Here is an 11872-nt window from a genome sequence, read left to right as displayed (position 1 = left end):
TTCATGCTGCCTCACATGACCTCATTCTTCCTGTAGCTGCACATCGCACAGTACGTGCCCTCGACAGCATCCCTGTCTCGCCGCTCCCTTGCAGGAAACTAAATCCAGTTAATGCACCTACTGTAGTTAAATACAAACAAAAAACATTAAAGTGACAAAAGATTCAAGCAGCCGTGTAAAATGAATAACGAGGATATTCTTTCAGAAGGTCAGGTTCTGACTGCGCCGTAGTCTGGACGTGGACAGTAACAAGGTGAAAACCACGACCTCCAAGAACAAAGAGGGATTCCAGCATGTTTGTGTCTTGACAGCAGTGACTCAGCTGACACTTTGTTCCTGTCAGCGCTGTGCACGCGGGAACAACACTACCGCACACGCACGAGCCTCTGCTTCGTGCACTCGCGATCACCTCTGTCTGAAGTTAGAGCAGCGCTGGCGTGTCGTCTCACTAACTTTCCCCGGTTACATGCGGCGGAGCAGTCAACCAATCGGCGTCCGGCTCACACTCCATGCACGGAGCTCATGACAAGCCAATTAACACCTCGCTCATTTAGAAAAAGCCTGCCGCTAATGCAGTCCGGTTGTTACCTGGCATTTTCCTGCAGAAACGTGCAAATCAGCCGCGGAGCGACAAGGCGACCGGCTCCGTCCATCAACGGACGGCGCGGCTCACGTGAAAATTATGCAACAGGAGGAGATGAAAAAAAAAACAAGGCGTGAAGAGAGAGAGAGGGAGGTGAAGAAGGCTGCGAACGGCCACGTCTTTCATGTGTCTTTGCGCAGTAATGGAGACGGATGCGCCCGGCGGCGGCTGCTGTGATTGGGTGCGGACACGTGCGCACGCGGCTGTTTACCGACGGGTGAGGAGCAAAACAAACACAACCACAAAGACGGAATACTTATTAGTACATGAGCTAATATCAAAATTATTAATATGAACCAAGCATTGTAGATGTGGAAGAGACTGCAGCTGTTTTTACTTCAGCCAGATAAGCTTTGTTCATTAAAACTAGCTTTTATTACCATGGAATATCAAAATGTCTGCTGGGATAGAACGATATGCATAAAACTAATGGATTAGTGATGGAACCCTCCAACCTCTAATCCTGTGATGACGTTAGCTCTCAAAGAGTTTCTACAGGATCTACAGTTTCATCACAGCAACCCATACAGTGATATGGTAAATTATCATGAGAGCTTTAGATCGTGGGGAAGGAAGGTGTACCGATAAAAAAGCGGTGGAAGCTGCTGCAACAGCCCACATTTTCTCCGTAGAGCTTTCAAAAGACTAATCATCGTCTCATGACAGTCGTTTATGGTCAAGTTGATAAAATGTTTGACCTTTGTCCACCACATTGGATTTAAAACACTGAAACCCAGATGTGAGCAAACACTTACAGCCTTAATTCAAGGAGCGTAATGAACCTGTGACATTGAAACACTGTTGGGTGCGTTTTAGAGACGTTTGCAGCGCTTTCCAGTTTTGGCAGAAGCACGAGGACTTAACCTTGAGGACGCATCCCAAGAAGCTTTTAAATCTCTCTCTGTTTAAATCTCACACCGCTGATGAAAAGCAAAATATCTTCACGAAGCTACAGTCGCCAGCAGAAGACACTCTCCGTGTGCTGAGGAGCTCATCTTCAGCCGAAGCCGTTTCTGATATGTTTCTCACTGAGGCTGAATTCATTGCAGAGCCGCTGTTTCCCGATGGTCTTTTAATGTTATTGTGCATTCCCTCTATCTGTTACGTAGGCATTTATGACTGCTCCGGGGTCTCCCGCAAATGCTCAGCTCATCTCCTTCACTGAGCAATAACGCTTGCTCATGTTTTGCTTCGCCGGGACAAGGGTTTGAAATTAAAACAGAAAAAAAGAGACAAAAAGACTCCTCAGGTCGCACCACGCGCCGAACGCCGACTGACGTGACGGCAGACATCAGCAACAATTTATGGCTGCAAAATTACAGTCACAAGCGTGTCACAGCTGAGCCTTTCAGACTGCAGCTGGTGGAATATTACACCTCCAGATTGACAGACTTATACTGCGAGGTGATGGAGCGCCGGCGTAGTTATTTAGCTGCTGAATCATATTTACTGTAGGCGCAATGTGGTTCAAGGCGGCAAAGCAAGACTGTCCCAGGTAGTGTAATAATGCAAGCAGAAATCAGTAAATCACTGTTTTTCATATTGTCTCATGCATCCTGCTTGGAAATAAAGGGGTTTTTATGAGAGAATGATCAACTTTAAAAAGCTGTGTTTGGACTAAATAGGAACAACGAGCATCACATCTACAACATTTAAGATCTGCTGTTTTTCACTGATCACATTATTGAGGTATGGAGCTGTTTCTTATCTCAGACACACGAGATGCTGATGCTGATGCTTTTTATGCAGCAAACCCGCCGAGCTCGTCTCCCGACAACCAGCTAGCTCCATGTAGCGCTCCCGGCGTCTCTGTGATAGTGGAAGATGATGAATCCATGCTAATCCCCCTTTCATCGCGCCTCGTCCTTGTCCTCAGCCGCCGCCTGCTCAATGCACCGCCCCGCATGCGACGCGGCCCTCTTTCATCTGCCTGAGCGCCACCTTGATGTTGAAGCAGCGCTTAATTCGGGGCATCAAACACAGTGCAAGTCCACGCGACTCTCCAACAAAAGGTCACCTGTGAAGTTGACGCCGGCTTGTGTCGGTGCATGCGCGCGATTGTGTGGGTGAGGTGTTGTGCACCTGACAAATTAGTTAATGTTTGCATCATAAAGGATCACAGAGCGCTGCGAAGTGATGCGGGGACAATCTGTCATCAGACAATATAAAATATGGCAACAGAGACATTTTATTGGTAAAAAGCTTTTGCTGCTGCACAAAGAGTGACACCTGCAGCTTTGGCACACAGAGAGAATAGATTCATCCTTCTGGGGGACACACCGTGATGGGAAACACAAAACATGACCAGGGCTTTAATGAGGCAGAGGATCTCCTCCGGTTGGTCCATGTTCCCCTCCTGCGTCCTTACGCTTCCTTTCCTTCTCATTCTTCCTCAAAGGTTCTCTCCAGGTCAGATTTGCACAAAGGGCCATGAAATAATGGGTGAGGATGCATTATCGCCTCATTTTAATCATGACCTGCGCCTTATTTCCTTTCTTTCCATTCTCAGGAGCTGTCGCTGATCCCAGAGCTGCCTTTAGCTCCATTCCCCCTTAATCATATTTCGAACAATGCATCAAAATGCAAAAACAAATGTTATCCACAGCAATCCATCAAAGTATCAGCGCTAGGGAAGGAGCGGCATATGTGATGAGGAGCGGAGGAAAAAACTCCACACGACCACGTTTTGCTGATCAGGCCCATTTTTCTTCGAGGCGCTGTTTTTCACGCTGTAAACCCACTGACCCAGCTTTGGAAAATTTCAACAGCGCTTTGTTATTTAATGACATCTCATAGATTTCGCATCTAACTGATGAAAAGAGTCCGGCAGCGGCGTTGATTCATTATGACTGAATGTGGGAAATGTGCTAATTAAATATCGCAAATTTAATCACTGTCCATAATGAGGTGGATGATAAAACGCGAGCCCGAAGCTGAGCTCTATCAACAAAGATGCACAAGGCTCTGACAAATGCAAACAGGCAACATCATAAAGGCTCATTTCACCTTTATTTCACTGTGGATGACGCATCGCTCACTAATATGGTGCATCATCAATGCTGCTGACGAGGGGACACACAGTATTGTTAAAGCTCTCCAACACCCAGTCATGCTGCCAAATGTGCCTACAGGCGGGTCGCAGCAGCAGATCTGTGACCTATAAAGCATTTTTCCAATCAACTGAAGTGGTAACTAGAACCTTTGTCCATGCAAACGCATTATAGCCACAGACATTGTATTCTGCACATGAAGACCATAACTTCAACATGGGGCACAGCTCTACTGGCGCATGCATCTGAGAGTTACTGCACCTCATGAGTAGCAGTGTGTTTGCATAGCAGTGACATGAGTGCATGTCGCGTGCTCTCTGCAGGTGTGCACAGCTGCTGGTGTTGATGAGCGCGCAGCGCTTTGAGAGGCTGCGGCTCCGTCCTCCGGCGCCCTTCACCGCCCCCCGGGGAGTTCCCTTTGAGCCCCGCGCTCCCCGCGTCCGGTGGACGGGAGCCGACAATGGCTCCCTTCATCCGGCAAAATGACAGCCACTGACAATGAGGAGCTTCCCGTTTGACACGGGGCAGGCTGTCCTCCCGCTGCCAGCTGTTGGCTGCACGCGCCTGTGCCACTTCAAAGACGGGCGAACAAAGGGAAGACGGGGACGGAGGCAGGAGCGCGGACGGAGTGATGGGGCGGCGCTGGCGTCGAGGGTGACGAACCAAAAGCAAGACTCTGACTGCAACACACGAGCACATATAACATGTCATAGCAACAACACACACGCTGGCGTGTAACAGTTGACGCAGAAACCACAGGAGACGCGCGGCTGCTTAATGCTCCTCATCGCTCCTCCTCCTGCGGTGATTAGTTTTTACAATCAGCACATGCAAATTGGAATTCGCTGACGGCCCATCAATCACACGTCGGCTGCAATCTGTTGAGCCGAACCCGCACGTGCGGGCCGCGTTTCTGCGCCGCGGGTGCGAGAGACGCATGGGTTTGCTTTGATCGTCGCGAGTGGCGTCTGTTTCGAGACGCGGCGAGCAGCCGCTCGAACCCGCGCCGCTTCGCGAGTAAACAACCATTTGCATCGTTGTCGGACGCGTTACAGCAGCGAGTGATGGGAAGGAGCAATTTCCTGCACGAACACACGACTTGAATAATAACCTGCTTAGAACTCGACTGGGGCGCGTCTGTAGACAGATAAATAAACATCAAGGCGCGTATGATGCCGCGTAGTACATGTGATGTATGTAATTAGGCAGAGACGCGGCACGTTCGCTCTCTGCTGGGCTCACGCGCGAGAGGCCGTTCCTCGCGAGGCGCGCGACGGCGCGGAAGGCTCGTCGGAGGAAGTCCGAAACGAGGCAGCAGCACGGGCGACCGCGGCGATCAAGTGCGGGGGAATGCGTGTTGTTTGTGCACAAATGCACAGACACGCACTCACAGAAAGCTCGCGCCCGTGGAACTCTCGGCTCGGTTCACCGAGTTCGTTGTGTTCGGCAGTCGGGAGAGGTGGATGCAGTCGCTCGCATTCACTCTCTCCCAAATCCTTTCGCCGCATTCAATACGAATGGTGATTAATTTGTATGGCCTGCAGTGATAAAGAGTCCAAATAAGTTGTCATCAGCGGTCCCGAGGGTCTCTCTCTCTCTCTCTCTCTCAGGTGTAATTCAAAACAGATCGCGCTGCCATTTCCACAGCTCTTTACGTGCTCCCATACGTCTTATGTGAGGCTCAGGGGGCCAAACTCCATTTTGTGGGCGGCTGTGGCACGACGGCCCTTCCACTCCCTGATTAAAGAAGTAATCAGTGAAGTTCGCTTATTTAACATTCGGATCAGTCTCCACATCTTGACAGAGAAATCTGGCTGTTGTCTAATAGCAGGACAGAGCGGCGAGAGGGACACAGAGCGTGGTCATTATTTTTATGGAGCAATTTCACGCCGACAGCTGGGAAGTGAAGGAGGAGGAGGAAGGAGACGAGGAAGAAGAGGGTGTGAGTTTAAAAGGGCAGCGATGCTGCAGCAGTATTTAAGGCGACTTACAAGACACAGTTTTAGATACTGATCTGCTGAGAGTCCAACCAGCCAACAAATACAGGTTCGTACTTGGTCGACAAACTATTTTGTATTATTTCAGAACTGCCTTATTGTGGGTTGAACTCCTCCTATAGTCAGAGGTTTGACAATCTAGATTAGTTTTTTTTCCTGGTTCTCAGGTCAGAGGTTGGTGATGGAGCCACACAGCAGCAGCAGCGGCAGCAGCAGCAGCGGACGCGACGGCGGCCGGCGCAGCAGCAGCTTTCAGCAGCTGCGGGCAAAGTGGAGCGACATGTTGAGCCGCGTTTACGACGACCCGAGGGTAAAACCCACAAACCCGACGCGCGCGTTGAACCCTCCGAGCGCGTCTTCTTTCCCGCTAGCCGTGCTTTCCCCTGTCTCTCCACCAGGTGGCGCGTGTGACTGGGTCCACGGCGGGCCGGTACCTGCGCTCCCACCCCGGCGCTGCTCTCACGGCCGTCGTCTTCGGCCTCACGGCCGCAGGCCCCGTCGGCCTCTTCCTCGCGTTTGCCGTCGTGTCCGCGGCAGGTTTTGTGTTCTGCGAGGGTACGTGCGCTCACGCAGCAGCTACTGTGCGCTCGACACGAACCCACGTCGGATTTCACCCGTTTTTTTGCCTTTTTCAGTGGCCCTGTTGCTCGCTGCAGGACTGATTCTGATGTCTGTGCTGTGCGGCCTCGCCTTCTTCGCCGTCCTCCTTTCAATCTTCCTTAACGCTTCTTACTTCATATCCTTCAGCCTCCTCAAGTGCTACTCAGACAAAAAGGTAACATACTCTAAACTTAGTCATTGTCACACTTGATTATAGCATCAGAAAATATCACAAAAAAAAATGAATGCAGCTTAATGCACAGACATGACTTTTCATATGTTCTGTATTTTTACTCCTCTTTATTTCCAGCAACAACGAAAAGCTGAGGAGGAGAGTGACGGACAAACTTCCTGCAAAGGGAAACATGTGGACTAGGCTGCTGCCGCCCTGTTGTCGCATTCCAAGCATTTACTGTAGTGGCTTTAAATCAAGAGTTTGATCTGTTAAGCACATCTGATGCCCATGTGCTTCCTAAAAAAAACTCTCAAAAACATAGATTACACAAAATCTCTACTCAGTATATTGATATTGCGCCGATTCACAACCAGCGTTACGTTAAGGCACTTTACAACGTAAGATCTTAGACCTTACGAATCAAATCCTTATTGTAAAGTCCTGGTGCTCCACAAAGTCTACTGTGCAGTCATTCATTGTAAGAAACACTTTCTCGCTAATAAAAGTCTATTTCTCAGTATTTAAGGGTCATCCTTTTTACAGACACACTTGTAATTCTGTTCTCTGTATTACGGCCCACAAACCAGTGACCAATGTGATTTGTGTCACATGCAGATGCTATAAAATGCTTATTCAATCATCAAACAGAAACACGGATAAGTGATTCTGATAAAATCTTTAATGGTGGTGATATCATGCAAAGAATGACAAGTAAATTGAAATAGGGTGGGACTTACCAAAACGACTTTAAATGCACCAATTGAACACCATGATCACTGCTACTCAATTACTGGTCAGTGTAATGATTCTGTTCAGCTGTTCAGACTTTAGACATTTAGCAAGAATTTAAATTTCACAACTAGTCAAAGGCAGAGTCAAATATCTGCACACTTCTCATCCCAGTGTGACAACTGTGACAATTAGTCAGTCATAATTATTGCTTTGTTCTGACATGGAGGATCACTGTTGGAGGGTGTTTGTGAGGTTGTTACTGTGACACAGTAATAGCACAAAGTTTCTATCTACATCAGAAATACGATGCAGGGCAGTTTTGAATTGTATGAAACTACATCTACATTAAAGCTTGAACATATTGCGATTCAGGATAATAGACAAATAGAATTGCTGGCATTTAAGTATTTTATAGATTATGTCTCAAATAGTTTTGCACATAAAAAGAACGCAGAAGGAAGAAAAGCTTTGTAAAATGCTGTGTGAATTGCAGATGGATGTTTTGTCCTCTTTAAAATGTTTCCTAAGGGAACAGGTATTACAGTATATGCATACAATTTACGAAATGTTAAAAATAGTATGAAAAAAAAATACTGTGAGAAAGTGAGCAGAAAGTGGACAAATCTTTATCAGGCACTCAGATACATTACTCTTTAGCGCACTCTTTAATAAGACTGTACATCTGTGCATTTCATTACCAAGGTACTCAGTTGACCCTATTTGTGATGTTATAAAAATAAAGTAGAAAGGAAATTAACGTTTACACCTCACATGTAGAAAAAAGCATTTTCTCCTATTTGAACAGCAATGAAAACAACTTTAAGGCAAGATACTGAACACAGAAATCCAAAGGTTGTTCTGGGATGATCTTTGTTCAGCTCTGGTGTTTGTTGGCATTTACCAGTTCCATCAATAACCAAGACTAGTGTTTTTCCCCGTTAGTTGACTCCGTCTCTGTCCTGTTGCTATAGGTCACGAGATTCCAAGATTTGTCATCTCCACTCTCCCTGAGACTGCTGGGAGTCGCCCTCTCCCTCAGCATTTCTTACGCTGGCAGACTCAGCTTCTTGCCTTTCAACACTAAGGTGTGAGAAAACAGACAATCACTTGATATTTACTTGATAAAAGGTAGCAGATTATCCATAATTAAAAAAAAGATTTGAAGGGCATTTAAAGTGACAGTCCCGGTGCAGAACTCGCCTTAAATTATAACCTTATTATCTATTTCCAACCGAGCCTCCTGCTTCCTGTAACTCTTAGCCAAGAACTAAACTGAAGTGAAATTGCTGTGTTTCTACTTGATCTGTAGATCCTTGTCAAATTTGATCAGTAACAGATTAAAAAGTGACGTGTTTTAGAAGCTTTTTCACTCCCAAGAAAGAAGAAGAACAAGACATGTTCTTGTTAATTTACTGCTTGGATGGATCCAAGACAGACATGCCGATGTGAATAAGATGGCTAAATACACCAAAGCATTTACTGATTCATAAGTAGGCTGCCATACATTTCATATTTTAGATTTCTCTACCTAGATTGCTTTACTTGCTAAAGGTAATAGGGACTTAAACGTTTAACACTGTAAAACATTTTCACAACTAAATTAGTTGTTAGTATAATGTATTCTTAAAGTGCAAATGTAGATAAAGGTTTTGTAAGAATACATAAGAATAATGAATACATAAACAGATGCTTTACTCTGTTTAGGATTATGTAAATATGTATTTTTGAAAGTTAAATCTCTGTCTTTGAGGAACAGAAACACAGAAAGCCATGACTTTCAAATATTTCCACTTCATTCACTAAGGTCCGCTGAGGGCCTCAAATTAGCCATGGATGACTTCAGATTGAGGTTTTTCAGAGAATATTTACTGTGAATTATGCTACCGTACAAAGGGTTGTTTTATGAAGAGAAGCAACAATTACATCTAACCAATAACTGCTTCAGATACATATTGTCATGTGACCGTTGCATGATTTGATGCTTTGATACAAGCATTAAACCCACCTTTGGTGACATAAAGATAGAAGAAGTCACAATAGAGGACAGTCTGGACCACTCCAGCTACAACGGCAATCAAGTCGAAGAAGCCCTCAAAATAGAAACGCCAGATCCAGTTGAAGAGATACAGGGCTCGATACAGCCCAAGGCAGAACAGGTAGTGGGTGGTGATCGTCTCTGCCTCACCAGTCTTGCTGATCATGAAGAGCTGAGGCAGGATCGCCACAGACTCCAGGTAGATGGAGAAGGTCCAAAGAATCTGATAACACATGTTTAAGTTTAAACATAAAGGAAAGCTTTTTTTTTTTACATGTCTCATATGTAGTGGATCCACAGGAATTAATGGTGGCTTAAAGGCTGAACGCACCTCTAGCGGAGAGAAGTCGTGGTTTATGAGAACAGAAAGACCTCCAACAGGAACAACCAGAAACTCAACCCGGAAACTGTCGTGGTTTCCATCATAAGTGGCTCTGAACTTCATGTAGATCAGGTAGACTGTTGCATATGCACAGCCAATGTAGATCACCTGTTATGCAACAAAAATGGGAAAGACTCAATTAATGACTAAATAAAAACATTATTTTAAAAAAAGGCCAGAGCTCAAGATCAAGACATGGCTGGTTCCCTACCTTCATGCATGTGTTGTAGAGGGAGATGAAGGAGGTTAGTAGATCCAAGTAGCGTGTGGTGAACACTATAGCGAACAAGATTTGGCTCTTTCCAGAGATCCCTGAAAAAAAACAATGCCAAAAAGATTTAAGTTAAAGGCAAGGCAAAAAAATTACCAACCCAACTGCTAGTCTGAACTCTAATGTTTTTTCAAACAGTGACATCTACTGGAAGCTCAGTGACTGCAATCTTTCTTTCTGGACTTTGGGGATATTCTGTGATTAATCAAATTGTCTAAAAAACAAACAAACTAATAACTTGGTTATTAAGAAAAATGACACATCATAATGATAAACATTAAAGAGGTAATTAAAAGGACCATACAGGCACATGAAGTATTATGTTACACAGATATTCATTAAATCCATCATTGAAATAAATTTATATATAACCTACATAATCATCATTTCATTCCAATTACTAAGTGTGAATGACTTTGTTGCATTTTCGAGTTTTTCCTCTTTTTAAGCCTCACAGAACTTAGAAAAGAAAATATTAGACTATCGTACAGTCTTCTCTGATTCACTCAGTTCATATGAACTTTAGCTACCAAATACTATCCTTTAGCTTCTCCAAAGTACTGTTTCTACTATTTTATCTGTACACATGAATTCTGGGTTATTTTTGATTTGAAACATTTGATTTTTTTTCAATATTTGATTAAGTGCAATAAGTAGGGTATTAAACTGTAGTTGAGCAAAAATAAGCCCTCGACAATGTATTTGAGCTTAGGTGGTATCTAACTAGTGATGACGTCAGCAGGACATAAACAGACAGAAGTATTAGCTCATCACGATAAACTTTGGTCGCTTCAGCTTTGTGGGCCAATCACACAACGCCCCCTCATGACCCACACAAAGACAACACAGCGCATCAAAAATCACCGCTGTCCCTCTTGTTTACTAGATATGAGACATAACACTCTTAAAACACAACTTTATCAGACACAATAAGAGCTAAACGACTATCTTAGCAGAGGTTTAAGCCGGTTAGCAGCTTCCGTAGCGCGTTCTAGAACGCCACGTCAGAAGCCAGACCGCAAAAATCGAGCCCCGACCCGAAACGAGCAGGAGGAATAGATGTGTGCGGAAGGCAAAACCAACATGTGAGATTCCAACACGTAAAACCCCAAACAAAGGATTAAAAAGTTTTTAATGCTATTGTAATAGTGCCCCTGTCTCTAATAAGTGCCAGGCTCCTAGCTAACTGAGTAACCCAGTACCTCAACTACTTATAGGTTAATTAGCACCGTAAACTCACTAGTAGTTACAAACTTAGCAGATGCTATGCTATAATTTTGACATTATTGCTGTTAACGTCAATATTTGATTAAGTTTTATGATAAAATAAAAAAATACAATGCTAGTGGGGGGATGGACATGCAGTTATTTTTAGGAATAAGACCACTTCCTATTAATGTTTTTTTTACAGTGTCTCAAATGAATGAGTGAGGAAAGTTAGCATGTAGCTAACACGCTAGCCCAAAGCTTAATGCTAAGAAGAGATAAAGCCAGAACAAGTATTTTAAGCAATTATAGAAAAGCCAAGTTGATCGGCATTTTTAGGACACCGCTGCTGTAGCAGATGCAGCAGCAACCACGTAGCTTCGGCTCACCTGCACACGACCTGCTTTTCCATATTTTAAGCAGCAGGATGATGATAGCAGCCAGATGAGAGAGGTCCCCTGTGAGTCTAAAGATGTTCATTTTTGCAGAATGAGTCACCAGACACAGCTGAGGAGGTCAACGCAAGAATTGTTCTGCTCCGAATCAGATGCTTTTATCGCATTAATACTGTCGTGATCAGTCCTTTCTAACTTGATGGCAATCCGGGCTGCGGGATGCAGACAAGATTAAAAATATGGCGAGATTGCAGGTCGACGTGGAAGGGGGCGTGGGAAAACGCAGAGGCGGGCTTTGATTGGACCAAAGATTGACTGACAGCGCAAGTCGGCCCGCCCGCAAAGAGTTTGAAGAAGGGAACTAAAATGTAGAGATTTCCGTAAGG

The 11872-nt window shown here is 44.9% G+C and overlaps 2 protein-coding genes across 4 annotated transcripts; one reads left to right on the top strand and one right to left on the bottom strand.

The window, feature by feature from the left end:
* The first annotated feature begins 47 nt into the window (after positions 1-47).
* On the top strand, positions 48-6985 carry LOC114859927 (lipid droplet assembly factor 1-like). 3 transcript variants are annotated; one of them, XM_055511032.1, is made up of 6 exons: positions 50-860; positions 4017-5739; positions 5838-6000; positions 6089-6245; positions 6326-6465; positions 6601-6985. In XM_055511032.1, exons 3-6 carry the CDS (start codon positions 5872-5874, stop codon positions 6664-6666), a joined length of 492 nt encoding a protein of 163 aa, XP_055367007.1. In that variant the 5' UTR covers positions 50-860; positions 4017-5739; positions 5838-5871; the 3' UTR covers positions 6667-6985. The 3 variants fall into 3 exon arrangements, with proteins under 3 accessions (XP_029013859.1, XP_055367007.1, XP_055367006.1); XM_055511031.1 differs by having other exon boundaries at positions 53-860; positions 5858-6000; XM_029158026.3 differs by lacking the exon at positions 4017-5739 and having other exon boundaries at positions 48-860; positions 5858-6000.
* Positions 6986-7124: 139 nt separating this feature from the next.
* On the bottom strand, positions 7125-11738 carry kdelr2a (KDEL endoplasmic reticulum protein retention receptor 2a). Its single transcript, XM_029158021.3, has 5 exons — positions 11481-11738; positions 9826-9926; positions 9564-9722; positions 9203-9455; positions 7125-8277 (listed from the first exon to the last, which is right to left on the bottom strand). Exons 1-5 carry the CDS (start codon positions 11569-11571, stop codon positions 8243-8245), a joined length of 639 nt encoding a protein of 212 aa, XP_029013854.1. The 5' UTR covers positions 11572-11738; the 3' UTR covers positions 7125-8242.
* Positions 11739-11872: the final 134 nt, after the last annotated feature.

This window comes from Betta splendens, chromosome 8 (assembly GCF_900634795.4).
Source record: "Betta splendens chromosome 8, fBetSpl5.4, whole genome shotgun sequence".
Taxonomy (NCBI): domain Eukaryota; kingdom Metazoa; phylum Chordata; class Actinopteri; order Anabantiformes; family Osphronemidae; genus Betta; species Betta splendens.
Note: the sequence above shows the minus strand (reverse complement) of the source record. Positions and strands in the feature narration are given on the sequence as shown.

Bases quoted from the DNA above. Each gene is read 5' to 3' on its own strand.
- LOC114859927 (XM_029158026.3), top strand. From the start codon at position 5,872: ATGGAGCCACACAGCAGCAGCAGCGGCAGCAGCAGCAGCGGACGCGAC. The intron at 6,001-6,088 runs GTAAAACCCACA...TCTCTCCACCAG, and splicing joins GCGTTTACGACGACCCGAGG to GTGGCGCGTGTGACTGGGTC. The intron at 6,466-6,600 runs GTAACATACTCT...CTTTATTTCCAG, and splicing joins AGTGCTACTCAGACAAAAAG to CAACAACGAAAAGCTGAGGA.
- kdelr2a (XM_029158021.3), bottom strand. From the start codon at position 11,571: ATGAACATCTTTAGACTCACAGGGGACCTCTCTCATCTGGCTGCTATC. The intron at 9,927-11,480 runs GTGAGCCGAAGC...GTTTTTTTTCAG, and splicing joins GAAAAGCAGGTCGTGTGCAG to GGATCTCTGGAAAGAGCCAA. The intron at 8,278-9,202 runs GTGGGTTTAATG...CTCACACCTTAG, and splicing joins CTATCTTTATGTCACCAAAG to TGTTGAAAGGCAAGAAGCTG.